The sequence below is a fragment of the Phyllostomus discolor genome, chromosome 1, assembly GCF_004126475.2.
Source record: "Phyllostomus discolor isolate MPI-MPIP mPhyDis1 chromosome 1, mPhyDis1.pri.v3, whole genome shotgun sequence".
Classification (NCBI taxonomy): domain Eukaryota; kingdom Metazoa; phylum Chordata; class Mammalia; order Chiroptera; family Phyllostomidae; genus Phyllostomus; species Phyllostomus discolor.
The window spans coordinates 166,510,932-166,531,206 of NC_040903.2; the positions used below are offsets into that span (position 1 = coordinate 166,510,932).

The 20,275-nt window shown below is 35.8% G+C and overlaps 1 protein-coding gene across 1 annotated transcript in view; it reads right to left on the reverse strand.

Annotated features, from left to right (window-relative positions):
* The window catches only part of PRTG (protogenin), a 123,798-nt gene that overhangs the window by 57,626 nt on the left and 45,897 nt on the right, over positions 1 to 20,275 (reverse strand). The window contains exons 3-11 of the mRNA XM_028507756.2: positions 15,877 to 16,021; positions 14,584 to 14,717; positions 12,937 to 13,074; positions 12,525 to 12,683; positions 11,746 to 11,905; positions 10,742 to 10,989; positions 8,308 to 8,472; positions 4,841 to 5,146; positions 3,432 to 3,620 (exon numbers count right to left, since the gene is read on the reverse strand). Of these exons, the coding sequence (XP_028363557.1) occupies positions 3,432 to 3,620; positions 4,841 to 5,146; positions 8,308 to 8,472; positions 10,742 to 10,989; positions 11,746 to 11,905; positions 12,525 to 12,683; positions 12,937 to 13,074; positions 14,584 to 14,717; positions 15,877 to 16,021 (1,644 nt within the window). The remainder of the gene's footprint in view (positions 1 to 3,431; positions 3,621 to 4,840; positions 5,147 to 8,307; positions 8,473 to 10,741; positions 10,990 to 11,745; positions 11,906 to 12,524; positions 12,684 to 12,936; positions 13,075 to 14,583; positions 14,718 to 15,876; positions 16,022 to 20,275) is intronic.

Below are 20,275 nucleotides of genomic sequence, written 5' to 3' on the forward strand. Positions count from 1 at the left end.
GGGAGATCAATGGGTCATCTTCTTTATATGTGTGCATCTATAGAGAAGTTTTAAATTTTAAAGAATTATTTTTCATCACCAAAGTTTTTATTTTATTTTATTTTAATCATTGTTCAAGTACAGTTTTCTCCCTTTTATTCCCATTCCAGCCCGCCCACCCATCCCTCCCCACTTCCCTCCCATTACCACCCTCCCCCTAGTTTTTGTCCATGTGTCCTTTAAATTTGTTCCTGTAAACCCTTCCCTTTTTCCCCTGAAATTCCCTCTTCTCTCCCCTCTGGTCACTGTCAGCCTGTCCTCTATTTCAGTGTCTTTGACTATATTTTGCTTGTTTCTTTGTTTTGTTGTTTAGGTTCCTGTTAAAGGTGAGATCATATGGTATTTGTCTTTCACTGCCTGGCTTGTTCCACTTAGCATGATGTTTTTCAGCTGCATCCATGCTGTTGCAAAGGGTAGGAGCTCCTTCTTTCTTTCTGCTGCACAGAATTCCATTGTGTAAATGTACCATAGTGTTTTGATCCATTCATTTACTCATGGGCATGTAGGTTGCTTCCAGCACTTAGCTATTGTAAATTGTGCTGCTATGAACACTGGGGTGCAAAGGTTCTTTTGGATTGGTGTTTTAGGGTTCTTAGGATATAGTCCCAGTGGTGGAATTGCTGGGTCAAAAGGCAGATCCATTTTTAGTTTTCTTAGAAAAATTCCATACTGTTTTCCATAGTGGTTGTACCAGTCTACAGTCCCACCAATAGTGCACTAGGGTCTCCTTTTCTCCACAACCCCTCCAACACTTGTTGTTTGTTGCTTTGTTTATGATGGCCATTGTGACTGGTGTAAAGGGGTATCTCATTGTGGTTTTATTTTGCATCTCTCTGACAGATAGTGATATTGAACATTGTTTCATGTGTCTTTAGATCCTCTGTATGTCCTCCTTGGAGAAGTGTCTGTTCAAGTCCTTTGCCCATTTTTTAATTGGGGTGCTTGTCTTCTTAGAGTGTAGTCGTGTAAGTTCTTTATATATTTTGGAGATTCAACCCTTGTCTGAAATATCATGGGCAAATATGTTTTCCCATACAGTTGGTTCTCTTTTTATTTTGATACTGTTTTCTTTAGCTATGCAGAAGCTTTTTATTTTGATGAGGTCCCAATTGTTTATTCTTTCCTTTATGTCCCTTGCTCTAGGGGACATGTCAGTAAAAAAGTTTCTGTGTGAAATATCTGAGATTTTCCTACCTACGTTCTCCTCTAGGACTTTAATGGTGTCATGGTTTATATTTAAGTCTTTTATCCACCTTGAATTTATTTTTGTATAAAGTGTAAGTTGGTGCTCGAGTTTCATTTGTTTGCATGTAGCTGTCCCGTTCTCCCAACACCATTTGTTGAAGAGGCTATTTTTACTCCATTTTATGTTGCTGCCTCCTCTGTCAAATATTAATTGACGTAGAGACTTGGGTTTATTTCTGGACTCTCTGTTCTGTTCCATTGGTTCATGTGCCTGTTTTTATGCCAGTACCAGGCTATTTTGATTACAGTGGCCTTGTAGTATAGTTTAGTGTCAGCTATTGTGATCCCTCCTACTTTACTCTTCTTTCTCAAAATTGCAGCAGCTATTTGGGATCATTTATGGTTCCATATAAATTTTTGAAGTGTTAGTTCTATGTCTGTGAAATAAGCCATTAGTACTGTAATAGGTATTGCATTGAATGTGTAAATTGCTTTGGGTAGTATGGACATTTTGATGATATTAATTCTTCCAATCCATGAACACAGTATATGTTTCCATTTGTTTGTGTCTTCCTTGATTTCTTTCCTCAGTGTTATGTAGTTTTCTGAATACAGGTCTTCTACCTCCCTGGTTAGGTTTATTCCTAGGTATTTTATTTTTCTTTTTGCTATTTCAAATGGGATTTTTTTCATCATCACCAAAGTTTTAACTGCTTTTAAATCTCACCACAAGCAGAGCATCAGTTTTTCTAATTATTCGCTTCTTTAGAATAAACTACCTGTATATTCAAGAAGAGTGCTCTATGAAGCTAATTTTTGTATCTTCAACATGTTTATATTTCCTTAACAGTGAGTTTGATGTATGATTTTTCATGAACAATTGTCCCAAATCCTGTTTCTGACTTGATACTGAGTACAGTCTTCTTACTAAATTATATGCATATGGAAAGGGAGAACACATCGAGAAGCCAGGGCTAGAAATACATGTAGCTAACTTTGGTGACAGTAGGTTAGGCAACATCATTTCAGTATCAATGGTCACCCTGGAGCATATGTAATTTCTTGTCATTTATAAAGCTGTGTGACAGACATCAGTAGCAAAACTTATTTAACCAAAAACAGATTAAATTAAAATAGGACAAACAAAATTAGAATCAAAATGCCATCTGGAAAACTGCTGTAAAGAGCCTGAGGATGAGGTTCCAATTACCTGCATCTGAAAAGATTCCCCCCACTGCTTCTCACTGAGTGGGGAATCACATCTAATGCTGTTCTCACAGCCTGTGCTACCATGAGGTACTGTGAGGCCTGTGCTACAGGGAAGGAAATGGATGGCCCATTTTGGGACTACTGTGCCTCTTCCTTCCTGCACATGAAATGGCAGTCTGTGACAGGGAAAGCTCGCCTGCACTGTGAAGTCAAGTATGTGAAGAAGGTGCCATTACAATTTAGTGGGAATTTGTTAATCACAATTAGAACTGCAACAAACAGCTAAGTGTGCATTTTATATCTTAAGTATGTTTATAACTCATATATTTATTATAGAATGTACATGTCTTTACTTTCTACTAAACATGCTATACATCATGAAATTATTTTACCCAGCAAAGATAAGATGAACATGGAATAAAAGTGTCTTTCAGAACTCTGCTGAGTACAGTCACAAAGTTGGTGCTTCTTCTCTAGTGGTTCTGGGTTAGAGCTACATAAAATAAACATTTACAGTCACATAGGTCATATGTAAGAGTATGATTTTCTGCATAATTTATGTATATTTTTATACATGTAAAATAATACCTACATAGCACACTCGGGTAATTTCTAAGTTAAAATTAATTATTGTGTATTTTCTGATCCTTTGGTAATATTCCTCTTTTATACTCATATTTTACATCCACCACACACCCACAATAACTAATCATGACCTCACTCTACCAGAAGTGAACTCTGGAAAGAAAAGCAGGTGCCCAGAGGTGGGAAAAGATAAGAAGATACCACAGTTTTCTAATGTGTTGCCAGTTCACTCACAATGGTGAGTCAAAGACCAGTCACCGACTTAGGCAGCAGGATACACACAGTGATGTAGTAAAGTCAATTCTTTTTTCTTTTCATCATTTATCAGTCCCACTGGCTTACATCCAGTAACTTTTCTCCCAGTTGGTTAGAGAGGAAGGAAAAAAGAAACAGCGCAGCACAGACTCACTCACCTAAACCACTGAGCGTGTGGAGAAGGTCACCAGTGTCTAAGAGGATGGGTCCATTCTCCTGCTGCCCTTCCTCTTTGTAGTACAGCTTATAGCCCTGGATGTCTGCTGTGTCCCCAGCATCCTGCTGCCATCTCACAGAAATGGTGGTACAGTTCAGAGGCTCCAAATGTAACTCTGGAGACTTAGGGGCTAGAAAAATTCACCGGAAATATATGTATAAAAAACCCTTAAGTCACATGAAAACACAGGAAAACAGAGATCTCAGATCTCAAGCCAACCATAGCAAAAAAAATCAAATCCAACAATTATACTTTAACTTTCAATTTCACAATGATATTAAAGTTTGAGACAGAAATATATAAAATACTACATAAAAGACTAAGGCATTTAAGAACAAAATAATGTCTATATTTGTGTATTTTTAAGAGAGAATAAGTACTTTCTAATTTTGACCATCCAATATTCCTCTGTGATAGACAGAACAGGCATTATTATTAAATCAACTAACAACAACAAAACCAGTCAGGTTACATTCCACACTAGTAAAAGAGGAAGGTCAAAACTTCTTAGTCTTAATGGTCTTTCTAGTAAACTGATGTTTTTAAAAAAATATATAGCAATAATATTAATTAGACGTCTCTTTCTCTCTCTCATTCATATATATGTATATATCTTTTGATAATTCAGTCTTATTTGAGTGGATCTTTCCATGGAAGATTTGCTAAGCAAACAAATATTGCAACCAGGAATTTTATACACTAACGAGTTTGATGCAAAAAGGACTATTCTTTTTTTTTTTTTAAAGATTTTATTTATTTTTAGAGAGGGAAGGAAGGGAGGGAGGGAGAGGGAGAGAAGAGAGAGAGAGAGAGAGAGAGAGCGCGCGAGAGAGAAACATCAATGTGCAGTCACTGGGGGTTATTGCCTGCAACCCAGGAATGTACCCTGCCTGGGAATCGAACCTGGGACACTTTGGTTCTCAGCCCGCGCTCAATCCACTGAGCTACGCCAGCCAGGGCTGCAAAAAGGACTATTCTATACAAAGTTTACATTTTTTCCTATTAAGTCCATGTTCTATTGGATCCTTTTACTCATAAAATAAAATTTAAAATATAAATGTAGCCCTGGCTGGCGTGGCTCAGTGGATTGAGTGCAGGCTGTGAACCAAAGCATCGCAGGTTCGATTCCCAGCCAGGGCACATGCCTAGGTTGCAGGCCACGGCCCCCAGCAACCACACATTGATGTTTCTCTCTCTCTCTCTCTCTTTCTCCCTCCCTTCCCTCTCTAAAAATAAATAAATAAAATCTTAAATATATATATATATATGTATGTATGTAACTTAGATAAGAAAAAGTATCTAAAATGTAAATACAGTGTTATTCTTCCTCAGTCATCTTTAGAAATTTACCTTGTACGCTTGTAGCTTTGGGTGTCCTATGTGAAGTCCATACTGATGACTCTCCCAGCCCCACTCTGGTGGCAGCAGTAATCCGCACCAGGTAGACACTATCAGGTTTCAGGCCTTTCAAAAGATACTCATGTGTGTTCCCTGGGAGCTCCAGAACTTGGATAGAGTTCTCAGTGCTTAGGCGGAAGGACAGACGATAGAGCACCACTTGGCCCCTCCGATATTTAGCTGGGATTGGCAGCCAGGAGATGAGGATATCAGTGGGACTGCGACTTGTCAAACTAATTTCAGGAGGTCTCAGAGGAACTGGTCATATAAGAAAACAGGTTGCTTATAAATATTTAGAGTCAAAATTGTCAATCAGCAAACCAATATTGACTGAATTTTCTTAATAGCAACACATAACATAATAAAGAAGAGATGCCTTCAGCCCTAGAAGAGGTTTTCAGAGTACAAATCATAGGCAGGCAGTGAAAGGACCAATCACAGGGAACCAGAAAAAGCAAGATTGTCATCAACACTGTTTGGGATGAATATGAGATTACTTAATACTCATATAAAACATGAGAATAGTTCTCAATTCTACCAAAATGCCTTAAGAACAGGACACAAAGAATTATACAAGAGCTGGGAAGCTTAGGGCAGCAGGGTTATAGTTTGGCAAATAATAAAGTGTAAGGGTGGTATCTTAAAAATTAGTGTGAATTTTGTATTCCCAATTTATATATATGAAAATGAAAACAACCTTTTTCCTCTAAATAACTTGAATACAACTGGCACTCCAGAAAAATGAGTCAAGTATAGTGGAAGGCAGTCAAGTATGGTGTTAAGAGATGTCCTAGAGTTAGCCTATGTGTTTGAATCCTTGTGCTACCATTTACTACTCTCTGTGATTTTGGCCAAAGTAACTTCCTTCCCTGTGTCTCTTTTTCTTCAGATATAAAATGAGGATGATAATGATAGCTCATTCCTATCTCAGTTAATGGCAATTACTTGTCTAACTCAAGCTAAAATCCTTGGTGTCATCCTTGACTCCTCCAAACACACTCTACATTCAATCCTGTGACTCTGTGATTTCCAATGCCACCCCCTTGGTCCCTGTCAGCACCACCTTTAGTCTGTATTATTGCAATAGCCTCCTTAACAGACTTCCCAGTTTCTCCCATGTCCCTACTATCTATTCTCAACACATTAACTGTTAAAATATAACTTACATACTGTCACTCTTCTGCTCAAAATAGCTCCCATTTCAGTCAAAGTAAAAGCCAAAGTGCTCTTTGAGCTCTATCTGCTTACATGGTCAGCTCCTATTAATGCTCTGCCTAATCTCCCACTGCTTCCTATTTGTTCCCTCCCCTCTAGCCACACTTGAGCGTCAGGCCCTTAGCAACTTCCATTTCCTCTGCCTAGAATGCACTTCCCAGTCATCTGCCTAACCAACTCCCTTATTTTCATTTCCTTCAGGCCTTTGTTCAAATGTCCACTATTCAGTGAGCTCTTCTTTGGTGACTCTGTCTAAAGTCTCAAACCCTCCCAACATTTTATACTCCCCTTCCCTGCTTTCTTCCTTCTTCACAACACTTATCACTATCTAACACTACTATTTACCATATCTGTTGTTTCTCTACCCCCTCTCCCACTAGTAAGTAAGTTTCTTGAGTGCAGAGACAGGGTTTTTGTGTGTGTGTGTGTTTTTTTGCTTCTTGTTCACTACTAAATATTGAATAGCACATAGCAGGTACTCAATATACATGTATAACATGAATGATGAACTAATAGAAAAGAGAAAATCAATATATTAAGCATTTCTGAGTCCTTGATGTGTATGAACTCATAAATTCTCACAAAAATTCAATATAAGAAGTATTGTAACATAACCATTTCTACTTTATAGCTGAGGAAACTTAAGTACAAAGAGGTCAAATCACTTGCCCAAGGTCACACAGCTTTTAAGTCAAGGACCAGATCCAGGCAGAGCCCACATCCTTATCCCCTATGCTTTACAATCTCCCGTAACAATAGTTGTTCTATCACAGACTTACACAGGGACTAAATGAGACAATAGAGGAAAGGTTACTGAATAGGCAGGGATAAGCACTCCACAAGTGTTAGCTGTATCAGCTATGCACTGCTGTGCACTCCAGGAGACGCATGCATCTCTGTTTGAGAAGTATGAACTTAGAAAATAAGGAGAAACTTGTGCGGAAATCTGGAAAGCAGTGTCAGAGATCTGAATGTTGTCCACAATTCAAAACAGAACAGATTAAAAAGCTGCAGAATAAGGAAAGGTTTAAAGGAGAAAAACTTTGAGAACATAACTGGAATTGGCAAGCTTGCTACATTTAGACCCATTTTCTTCAAGGATATGGAGTGGTACACCTCATATGCAACTCAAAAAACCTCAAAAGGCAAAACCAACCAAATAAAAAATGCTTAGACATGCACATTAGAGGTTGTTAAATGTAATGAGGTAACTAGAGAAGTCATATGTACTGTGGCTCACTCCAAAGAGAAACTAATTCTTAAATGAAAACTGAAATTTGGAATTCAATATCCAGATCAGTGATAACTTTTTCATTTAGTCAATGTCTGAATTTACAAACATCTAAATAAGTGACACTACAAAGATATAAGTAAGAGATCTGGGACCAAATGAACAAAGCCAAAAAAGACTTGGGAATCATTTCTGTAAAAATGTTCTGAAAACTAAGGGTGGGTCATTTCGTGAGGATGAGACACATTTGTAAAGGGAGAACAGTATAATTAAGCACATTTTAAGTAATTTCTTTTTCACACGGCAGGGCATAAATATGGGCCTTCTAGAGCCTCTATAGAAAGAGTCAGAGGAAGAGACCCCGCTCTCTAGTACTATCTCAATAGAAGGAATTTCTCTCAATTGTAAGAACAACTCAATTTCCAACCCAGGGTCAGGTAACAAACTGAAGAAGTATTACTCTCTTCCTTAAGTAGAATAAACATATTGTATCTAAAAATAAACTGATTTTATAAAATATTTTTAACTGGCAGGTAGTAAATTTCATAAACTCCCAGTTTAAGGAGTCTGATACACTTGACTTCCAGTCATTATATATACTCAATAGGTAACTGTCCTTATATTTATTCACGCCTAAAGAATATACTTAAGTAAAAACTAAATAAATAAAAATTAAAAAATAAAAACTGCTACATATTTACAATCTAAACTAGGAAACTTAAATGCATTGATAATACTAGAATTTTATGATTAAAATTTATATTATAAATTATAAATAAAAGTTTTATCCTTATCATGTTACTATCAAAAAGTGAAAGTCAGGTTTGAAATAGCAAATTAGCCTGCGGGTTACTGCACCATTTTTTTTTAATCAGAAGGAAAATATTTTCACTATTTTAAAACATTTATTTAATGAAATTAATTAAACATATGAATAGTCATACTTAAATGACCAAGAATCATGCTTTCTTACCATCCTCTAAAGTATTCTGTGTCACATGGTCAGACATCTGGCTGGCTCCCATTGGCATATATGCCACAATGTAGAAAGTATAATTGCTAGCAGGTTCTAAGTCATCAATAATATAATGAGTTGTGTCATTTCCAATGACTACTTGATATTCTTCATTATTTAAACCTATATTAATGAACAGTGTTTAAAAATTAAGAATATTCAAAATAAAATTAACAAGACCATTTCCCTCACTGTAAAACACTGGTCCTTGAGTCTAATCTCTATCAGTTACCTTTTGTTATCCTTTAAAAAATGTGAATAGGAAGGTCTTTATTTTCTAACAGTAACCATTTGTCTTGCTACAACTTACTAGTTTAAATTTTTCCTAAAGAAATCAAACCAAAAATAATTAATCTTCTCTAAACTCCATTAACATCTAGTCAAAACTCACAGCAGAGGCAATATGTAGCAGTAACACACAGAGTTTAACACTACAGAATACTGTAATTCATAAGTGTAAATTTTACTTGCTTAACCTCATGACTTCTTTTTTCTTTTAAACATTAATGGAGAGACAGTGGGGAATGTAATGGCTCTACTCTTCATTAAAACAGACCAAACCAAAAGTTGTCCTGCAGAAGTTCTCATTTTGCCCCTAGAGATTCCATTAAATTTGACTGACAGAAGTTGTTCTTTTATTTATATTGAAAGCAAAAGATCTGGGAAGCATAGAATGTGCTTCAGGACGCTGTTTCACAATGAGGTTTTTTTTTTAAGAGGAAAAATTCTCAGCAATTCTCAAGAAAATATGCATGGCAAGGTATAGAAGAGGATTTGTCTTTGTGGGATTTAACTCCTACAGAGCAAACCTGTAATGTGGAACTGGAACAAGAGCACTGGTCGCTACTGTGTTTTGCGAACAGTTCACAGTAAATGAACGTCAACTTAATCAAAACTCTCTAAGGACAGGGCCCCTTCTCCCCACACTGGATTTATAAACAAAACAGAAGGCAAATTCCACTATTAAGTTTTCCCACATTTCTGAATGAACTTGATAGCATTTTAATTAGACAAGATTACAGGCATTTCACAACAGACCGGCTAATGTCTCGTTAATTAGGAACTGCATAGTACGATTTCTGACCTACTAAACAAGGTCCTTGAGTTCGAATTAAAAAGCCTTGTTCCAACCCTGAATAGACCACTGAGTTGCATGTGGAGGCTCTAATGAAAGGACCATAATAGTGAACAAGAGTGGTCTCCACCAAAACCAGCATTCCTTTTACCTTCCTAAATCACTGAAAAGGGAATTAACATACTCCAACATGCTCAGTTATCAGACCTTCATTCTTCTTGCTACCATGACCCATGATTTAAATTCAAAATATTCCTTTTCAAAATACTACTTCAAAGGACAAAAAACAATAAACAACTACCTGTTTCTACAGACAATTATATCCCCATTCCTTGGGTGTTTGGATTTGTTTTTAATGTCTATTGCATAAAAGTTAGGCTGTTTGTGTACAGAGGTAAAATCTGTAAACCTCTACTATGGTTTCTACGAAAAAATCAATAGAGAAATCTCTAGGATTTATAAGCAGTTTTTCCTTTTCCTCTAAATTCTTTACCAAAAGAAACAATTAAGACACAAAAGATTCCAGAAATGGAATAATAGTTCTGAATAAAAAATTGAAGACAGATCTGATTTCTATTTTTATATAATGAATGAGACATCAGTAATATCTTGATCAATTTCTATCTTGTTCATATAGAGTTCTATATGATTTCAGAAAACATTCAGAATACACAAAATCAAATATATGGGGAATTTGTTAATGTTTACTTCCCCCTCTTTAAAAATAACATGCTACAGTGACTATACTACACTGTTTTATTAAACAATTACACCATTGGTTCTATGTAACTGCTTACTTAAATTGGCATATTAAGTCTTAGTTAACAAATTTATATCTTTGCTGAAATGAAATCCATAAATACACCACTCTATATATTTTACCTGGCAGAGAGGGAAAAAAATCTTAAACTATACTTACATTCACGAAGTGTACAATAAAAAATTTAGAGAAGAACAGATATACACTATGATAGAGCATTTTATTAAAAGAGATGCAGAAAGGCAAAGAACTTCAAAAACATTATGTGGATTATGTAAAACATCATTCAAACTGAAAACAAATCCATGATAACAAGTGGAACTTAAACACTCATCATCCCTACATTAGGGATGGATGATGGTTGCTCAGTTGGTTAAAGAGGGAATCATCCTAATACATTAAGGTTGCAGGTTGGATGCCCAGTCAGGGCACATACAAGGAGCAACCAGTGAATACATCGATAAGTGGAACAACAAATCAATGTTCCTCTCATCCTTCCTCTCTTTAAAATCAATACATTAAAAAAATTTTAAATAAACACTCTTCAAATTACTTACCTTCTGCTTTCATGTAGTGCACGGAATAAGCGATAACTTTGTCTGAATTATAAAGTGGCCTCTCCCAAGCTAAAAGGATGGCTGAACTTGACATGGTTTCAGCATGCACATTATAGGGAGCACTGGGTCGGTCTTCTGACATTACTACGGTGAGTCTGGCTCTAGATAAAATTGATCCTTGGCTATTCTCAGCCATGCACTGATAAATAGCATCATCTTCAGGAATAATCTGGTTAATTACCAACTTACTGAAGAAAGGAAAAAAAATATTTATTCTATGAAAAATTCTAATAAAGATGTAAAATAAAGTTAAATCATTGCTAAGTATATTCTCATTTTGAATAGCAAAAAATAACGAAACAAAGAACAAAAACAATGTACAGTCAGGCCTACTGAAAAAAATGGATATGAGTTACTTAAAATTACTCTTATTTTCTTTAGATGACAGCTCAATGTCTTTTTAGAAAGTTGACTTTCACTGAGAAAGTATATTACTCTGTAACAGTATCTAATTTATATTAATATTGCAATGTTACATAAAATTGAGGTCAACAAAAATTTTTAAAGTTTTGTGCAACATAAATGAGAATATTATAAGAAGATTCATATTTATACAAATAAAAGTGAATGATTCTTAAAATCATTAAGTTTGACTTGTGGAGGGATTCTTAGAGAATCAAGACTTATTAGAAAATTTTTTTCTAATTTCCTCATTTATGGAAAAAAGAACTGAAGCCCTCAAGGGTTAATATGCTTACTAATTACGTAGCTACTTGCTCATCAGGACTACAAGCCAGGTCTGGGGAACTGCCCAACATTCAGTGTAGTTAACCACTTCCATGATCCACATATAAAACAATGTATGACAGGCTGATATAATCTTATTTTAGTTGAAAGTACCAAGATAACTAAAGTAATTGATAGTATAAGTATAGCCACTTCACATAAAAATTACTAAGGTCATTATATCTTATCTAAAATAGTAGCAAAATGGCATAGCCTACCTGTTGTACATTTTAATTCTACCATTTGAATGTATCTTTCTTCCATTTTTCAACCATGACATTTTGGGTGAAGGGATTCCTTCAGCCTGACATACAAATCGAGCAGTGCCAGCTCGAGGCCTTGTTAAACTTTCTGGCCATTCGACAAACAAAGGAGGAGCTATATTTAAAGAAAAAAGAAAAATTATTTCTGTGGACCCAGTAGGAATGATACAGAGTCAAGAAAGAGTATAGCAAATCACCAAGTCCCACCCCTGAAAATATTTGACATTTTAAGCCTCCAGTCTACACTCTGCATAAATCTATATCCAGACCCCTTTTCTATGCATTGTTCAGTTAGACATCTACTTCCCCCAGGCTCTCCCTATTGAGACCATGTATATAAATGCTCTGGAAATATGTACAATAATCCTTCTTTACTAAACCCAATGCATAGCCCTTTGGGAATGCTTATAGACAATCAACAGGTTACAATTTTAGGTTGGTGAATGGGTATATGGATTTATGTGTGGGTGCGGGGGAGATAAGAGAAAAACTTAAGAAGGAAGGAATATAATGGTATGGAGGTAAAGAAAATGGTCACTTCAGAATAATAGTTGTATTTTAATATAGGATTTAAATTTTCCCTGAAAAACGATCATTAGATTAAGAAACTTCTTACTGACCTTCATATCAACGATACAAAATTCAAGAAAGGTGGAAAAGTAAGCTATGAATGAGATAAAACAGCAAATGTGAAAATGTAAGATTCTCCTGAATGCAGAACAAAAGAAACATACCTAACACAGTTAAAGTTGCCATGGCAACTGTAAAGTTTCGTGTGCCTGGGATAGTGGCCCGACAAACATATACTCCAGCATGTTGCAGCTTGACATCAGATATCATGAGATTACCGTTTCCAAGTACCCGAGTATTAAAGACATCAATGGACTTGTGATCTATTTCAAAGGGAATATTTCAATTACAACAATGTAAATTATGATCTAAAGTTAGTTCAAAAGATCACTCTCCAAACAATCCTGTCATAAAAGTATACTAAAACCATTCCTCTACACACTAAAATGACAAAAAGTTAAAAGCCACCTAATTGCCAAACATGTGTTTTATATATGAAATAAACATTTATCAGTTTTACTATAATGAACAAAGTTTAAGCAAAAGACTCCCCACCACCTCCTTGGACAGACATACCAAGACGGCTCCAAGAAATGATTGGTTTGGGATTTCCTGTGGCCATGCATTCCAAAACAACAGTCTGATGAAGAGATGTTGTTATGTTCTGTGGACCTGCTATAATGGTTGGTGTGTGGAAGAATTTAGATTCCTTAGCTTTGGAGAGGAAAAGGCAGAATATAAAAATAAGTTATAAGTAAAATATAAGTAAAATGCATGAAAATATCTATTTTTAAGTTATTTATTTTTGTTTTGTTAAAACAATTGAGATATAACTCACTTAACATACAATTTACCCATCTGAAGTACAATTCAATGGTTTTTAGTATTTTCAGAGTTGTGCAGCCATCACCACAATCAATTTTAAAATACTTTCATGACCCCAAAATGAGACCCCATGCCCATTAGCAGTCACTCCCCAATCTCCTCTCCCCATAGCCTGGCAACCACTAACCCACTCTCTGTCTCTCTGGATGTACCCATTCTAGACATTTCATAGTAAAGGAACCACACATTACATGGTCCTTTATGGCTGGTTTCTTTTAACAGCATAATATTTTCAAAATGGAACATGTACCAGTACTTCATATCTTTTTATTGAACAACAGAATATATAATTATATTAATAAAATGCATTTTATTTATTAATTCATCAGTTGATGGACATTCAGACCGCTTCTACTCATTCCTTTTTTTTTTACTCATTCATTTTTAATTGAGGTTCAAACATTTATGTAATACTGTCACTAATCTTGTTAAGAATGCATGTGACGGGGGAAGAGGATAGGGGTATGAGAGTGCTTTTGTTTCTATCTTTCATACCAGGAAGCCAACAGATATTCTTAAAATTAAAACAAAGCATTAAAAATATAATTTCAGTCTCTTAATGTTTTTTTTTAAAGTTTTAAACTTAATAGATCTTTTGGAAAGTAGTATCTCTTATGAAGAGAAAACACTCATATGAAGTTTAACAGTGACTTTAGTCTAAGTTTTCTTCCACTATATTCAAGTAAATTTAAATTAATTGTTTTAAAATAGAAACCAGCATCGATAAATATAATTCCATTTTAATAATTTATGTATTTCTTTCTTCATATTCATCTCTCTAGCTATTTCCCTTCTAATTATGTTCATGTATGGTAAAATATAAAAAATTATATTCACTTAATGTTAATAATAATTTCTGAATATTAGAATTGGAGACATTTTAAAACTTCTATGTTTGTACCTTTTTACTTTTATAAACATTACTCTTCATAATAAGCATGCATTATTGTCATAAATGCAAATTATAATTTTTCTTAAACAACAAAAAATACCAAACTGGAAACAAGTATCTCTATAATGACAATGGACAACTCTGGTGGAAATGAATGACTGTTATTCTCTTTTCTGTGTTTTACATATTTTTTAAAAACCAAAATATTTAAAAATACTCAATCTTTCTTAAAGACGTTGACACTAGCATAAAACAAGTCATCCTCCAAAAGACGCAAGTTGCTTATACATAAAAATGACCATTTTCCTAATGGATTACAATATTTTCAATAAAATTAAAGTACTACTTTATGGCATATTATTATAGCCAGAGAATAAAAATTAATAGCTGTGCCATTAAAAATTAAAAACATAAACAAACAAACAAATAAAACTTCTGTGAAGTACCTGGAGTCACTGTTAGGGAGGCCTCCATACTTTTACGCCTGTGAGCTACAGTAGCAGCAACACAGCGATAATTTCCAGCATCCCTTTGGCCAACATCATAGATCTGCAATACTCCTGTTGGTAGGGCAGTTATCCTGTTAGAAGACAGATGATTAAACACTTTGTAGTAGATTTTACTTTTTATTTTAACATATATTCTATAAGAAGATTTAATACAGGGTCTGGCAGCAATAATGCCTGCTTGAGTGTGGTTGGTAGGGTAATAATATGGGTGTAATAATTTATAGTTTTAATTTGAACATTTCACCTAAAATGTCATATGATATGCTTGAGTGTGATACTGTTATGTTACCGACTTACATGCTTATGGTTTTATAATGAAAGATTTTGTAATAAAACAGGGAATTATTGTGCCATACCCCGTATATTCAACCTTTTTTAAATCACCAAATGAAATACATTAAAGACCTTTAAAAATATTCATTTGACCAAATGGTTTTCATTTGGGTCATTATAGTTCTCTAAAACAAATAACTATGCAATGTGTGGTTTCTGGTACCTATCAGTCTAATTTTACACAGAGTCTCACTTGACATGATAGCTTAGATATAGCTAACTGGTTGCCTAGAGCTTCATATAATTTTTTCAGATTCCTGAATTTTTTGCCTGTTAGTATTGATGTATTCTCCAAGGCATACCTGAACGTAAGTTTTTAAAAAAGTACTTCCTTGAATAAGTCCTCCCATCTATGTGCCCCACCATTTTAGTAAATGATTTTTGCCTACATAGGAACAGTGCTACTCATTAGGACAGGAATCAAACTTTTTGAAATTGCTACAAAGTTCTTTATTTTTAGACTTCAAGCATCTTCAGAACCTTGGGAGGTGAATGTGTGCATGTGTAGAGGAGAGGGGACTGCGAAGTGGAAAGTGGAGATAGAACTGGGCATCTACCAGGGCATACATGGGAGATTCTTTTCATCAGCACTGCTACTGCCAGCAGTAAAAGTGTCATCTGGTTTTCCAAATCCTTAGGCTGCAATCCATTAACTCAGGTGGTCCTATGATTGGAAGAGATATTCGAGGAAAGGAACAAAGCAGTAAGGCAGGCTCTCTGAATTCTGATCTGATCCTCCAAAACAGGAATTATGCCCCATATTCCAGAGACTGACGATCTAATTCTCTAATTTTGAAGTGTCTTAAGAAGTTGATTATTGACATTGTAAATAAAAAGGAGTTCATAATAAAGTGTTCATTACTCCCACATCTCTCCAAAGACAAAACCTGCCTTTACCTGTCCATAGTTACAGGTAGAGTTGTTCGATTTACTTCCCATGTTATAATTGCAGGAGGATTTGATGAAATCTTGCATGCAAATCTAGCAATTCCACCTTCTTGGACCTCAGTAGAAATTGGCTGAACTTCAAATGCAGAAATAGCTACAAGATAAAGTTTGTTTGACAAATTCAGAATAAGTACATGAACTTATTATACCATACTTGGAAATAGCATTCTACTAAATATCATTTATCAGACTTAAATTCTTATTCAGATGTTAAGACCATCACAACATAATCACCACAAAAATAATTTAGGGAATAACTGTGGAAAAACCACTGAGCAGTTGCCCAAACCATGGAGTCCAGTCTTTCCCAGGATGAAACTCTAACCAAGTTCTTAAGAAACTTACAACTTGTTTGGAGAAAAAAAATTAAGATAACTGAAACAAACAAACAAAATTAATAATGGTACTTAATTACATACCAAACTATGAAGTACAAACTTCAAATACTACTCTATTTCAGAGGAGAGAGAAACCAATGAATTCTGATTAGACAGGTAAAAACTATTTACAGAGATTGGTTTTAAGTTGAGTTTTGAATAATATATTGAGTTTAAATGAAAAGGGGAAGTAGGATTGACATGAAGACAATGACAAAAGTGGAAAAAGAGTAGAGATAAAGCAGATTTCTAGCATAGTACAAATTAAGACATCAATGAAGATTTTTTAGTGAAGAAGTATCATGATAGTAGCATTTGGAAAAAATTAATCAGGCACTGTTACACAGGATAGACTAAGAAAAAAAGAGCCTAGAATCAAGACCAATGGGCTGTTTAAATAGCAATGACAGAACTGGGTGGTGGCAGTGAGAAGGGTGAGATTCTACAAATACCTTAATGAAAACAAGGACTCTGTGTTTGGAATTAAATGGGGTTGGTATTGATGTTGCAGAATCAAAAAGACAGAAAAGATAAATGGTGTGCTGATGAACAAAAAGTTAGAGAGACTTGAGACTATTTTTAGACTTCTGTTATTTCCAAAGTAAAGCTAAATCTTCAAGTGTTGATATTTTCTAGAGATAATTCTTTACTACTCTAGGCTGGCCTCCAGGAACTTGTCAGGGTCCATGGTTTTACATTTTGACAGAGTCCAGACTCCAGGTAATAATGTGGTTTTCCTTTCCTCTACTAAGTCTCCCAAGACACAAAGGAAGGGCCTCAGTGATGGTTTTACTTCCTCCCCTCAGATTCCAGTTCAAAAAGTATATATGCCTTCATGGTTTATCAATCAAGTGAAACGTTACGGACAAAAGTGGAGCGACTATGGTCTAGATGACTTATCCCTCATTAGACTGGAAAGGGTAAAAGACTAAAATATTCTACCTTGGACTTGACTTCATTAGTTTGTAAGTGGATAACAGGCCTTTAGAGGAATAGTACATAGTCAGTGAATAATGAAAATATTCTTAGAAAATATTCTTCCAGAAAGGATGAAGAATAAAGTGACTTTTTGTGTGTAACCAAAAATTTCTGCTTCCTAAAGAAGAGTGGTTCTCAAATGACCATTGTCAGTGGATCCACAAGGTAAAAACCATTTTCATAATCACCATTATGCGCGCCTTCTCATTTTCATCTCTCTGTGTACAGTGTTTTCCAGAAACAACACAATGGGTGACATCACAACAGACCCAAATAGAAGCAGATATATGTATGAGTCCAGCCATCATCTATTAAACTAAAACAGTGCCACTCTGACTAAATTTTCTTTTGCTTTGGAAAATAGTTGTGTTGATTAAATGTATTATGTTAATAAGTAATGAGGACTTCAGGTCAAGATGGCAGTGCAGGAAGACATGGCTCACCTCTTCGCACAGCACCAAGAAAATTACAACCAAAATATAAAACAAACATCACTCAGAACCATCAGAAATCGAGTTGAATGGAAGTCTGACAACTATGGAATTAAAGAAACCACAACCATCCAAACTGGTAGGAGGGGCAGACACAGGGAATGGGCTGGTCCCACATCCACTTGTGGTGGATAAAAATTCAGGAGGGCTATCTCAGGAGTGAAGATTCCCAGCAAACCAGGGTTCCAGTGCCAGGAAGATAAGTCTCTACAACTTCTGGCTGCAAAAACCAGTGGAGATTGAGTCAATGGAAGAAACTGCTGGAGCCTCAAGCAGTTCCTCTTAAAGAACTCACACATGGACTCAACCTACAAAGATGTACTCTCTCTGAGCTCCAGCACTTGGGTAGCAACTTGAAAGGCACCAGGGGCATACAGGGAGAAGCTGAAGTGTCTGGCATCAAGGCCAGCAGAGGCCATTGTCCCTTGTCTAAACCCTTTGCCCACAGAGCTGGCAAGCTGGTACCATTATCTGAGACTCCATCAACTTAGCAAACACTATTTGACTAACCTTGGAGATCCCTAGAGACTACACCCCACCCAACTTATGGCCCACCCAAGCTGCTTTTCCATATGAATGGCTGGTCTTGGTTCAGGCTTCACAGCTTCCTAAACCCTCTTAAATAACCAACAGCTGTCCTCAATAAACTTCAGGCTTGGCACTAGCAAAAGCCAGCCAAGATTCACAGCTTGGCTTCACCTGGGAATCTCCAAGTCCAGCACAAGTGGCAGCCATCTCAGACTGCTTTATAGCTCAGGCAGGGTGTCTCCAGGCAAAACACAGGTGGGGGCTGATCTTGGCCTGCACCACCCAGAAATCTCCAGGGCCAGTGCACCCAGTGGGCAACTACAGACCACATCATAGTATCACCACCCTGCCCCTGCACAGCTGATCCTCCATGGAGGATGGAGATGGTGGTCAGTGATCACAGTCAGCCCTTGTAGCTGACTGGCCTGGATAAATCCCTCTCATTGATTTGCCAATGGCAACCAAGGTTTAACTTCAAGAGGATGGTGTACTCAGCCCATACAAAGGGTATACCTCAACTACTCAGTGTGGATGATAGGGGAGGCTGTACCACTGGACCCTACAGGACACCTACCTCTTTTAGGCCACACGATGAAAACACAGAGTCAAAACAGCTCTACCTAATACATAGAAACAAACACAGGGAGACAAAGAAACACAGACCAAATGAAACAACAGATCAAAACTCCAGAAAAAGAGCTAAACAAAATGGAGATAAGCAATCTATCAGATGCAGAATTTAGAACACGGTCATAAGGATGCTCACGGAACTTAGTGAGGATCTCAATAGCATAAAAAAGATCCAATCAGAAATGAAGGATACAGTAATTGAAATAAGGAACAATTTGCAGGGAAACAACAGTAGAGTAGATGAAGCTGAGAATCAAATCAATGAACTGGAACATAAGGAAGCAAAAAAACAACTAATCAGAACAAAAAGAAAAAAGAATAAAAAAAAGAGAATAGTATAAGCAGCATCTGGGACAACTTCAAGAGGTCCAACAGTTGCGTCATAGGGATACCAGAAGGAGAAGAGAAACAGGAAGAAACTGAAAATCTATTTGAAAAAGTAATGAAAGGAAACCTCCCTTATTTGGTGAAGGAAGTAGATATGCACGTCCAGGAAGCATAGAGAGTCCCAAACAAGATGGATGCAAAGGAACCTGCTCCAAAACATATAATTAAAATGCCAAAGTTGAATATAAAGAGAAAATCTTAAAAGCTTCAAGAGAAAAGAAGTTATTTATCTACAGGGGAGTTTCCATAAGACTGTTAGCTGATTTCTCAAAAGAAACCTTGCAGGCTAGAAGGAACTGGCAGGAATACTCAAAGTCATGAAAAGCAGCAACCTAAAGCCAAGATTGTTCTACCAAAGATAGTATTTAGAATCAAAAGGCAGATAAAGAGCTTCCCATACCAAAAAATACTAAAGGATTTCATCATTATCAAACTATTATTATATGAAATGTTAAAAGGACTTATTTAAGAAAAAGAAGATTAAAACTATGAATAAATATCTATCAAAAATTGAATCTAAAAAAGTAAGCAAACAAGAAGAACAGAGACAGAATTATGGATATAGAGAATGTTTTGATGCTTGCCACATAGGAGGGGTCGTGGGGGAATGGGTGAAGAGGTGAGGGGACTAAGAAGTACAAATAGATAGTTACAGAATAGCCATGGGGATGTAAAGTACAATATAGAAAATGGAGTAGCTGAAGAACTTATACACATGACCCACGGATATGAACAAAGTATAGAGATTGCCTGAGAAAGTAGGGGATGTAGGGTAGAGAGGAGCAAAGGGACAAAAATCAGGCCAACTGTAATAACATAATCATAAAATTAAAAATAAATTAAAAAATTAAAAATGTAATGGATCCATGTTTTTATTTGTAAATTAATAAATATTTTTAAAACTTGTTTTAATTTTTAATAATAAATATCAATAGATATAACCTACACAAATAAAAG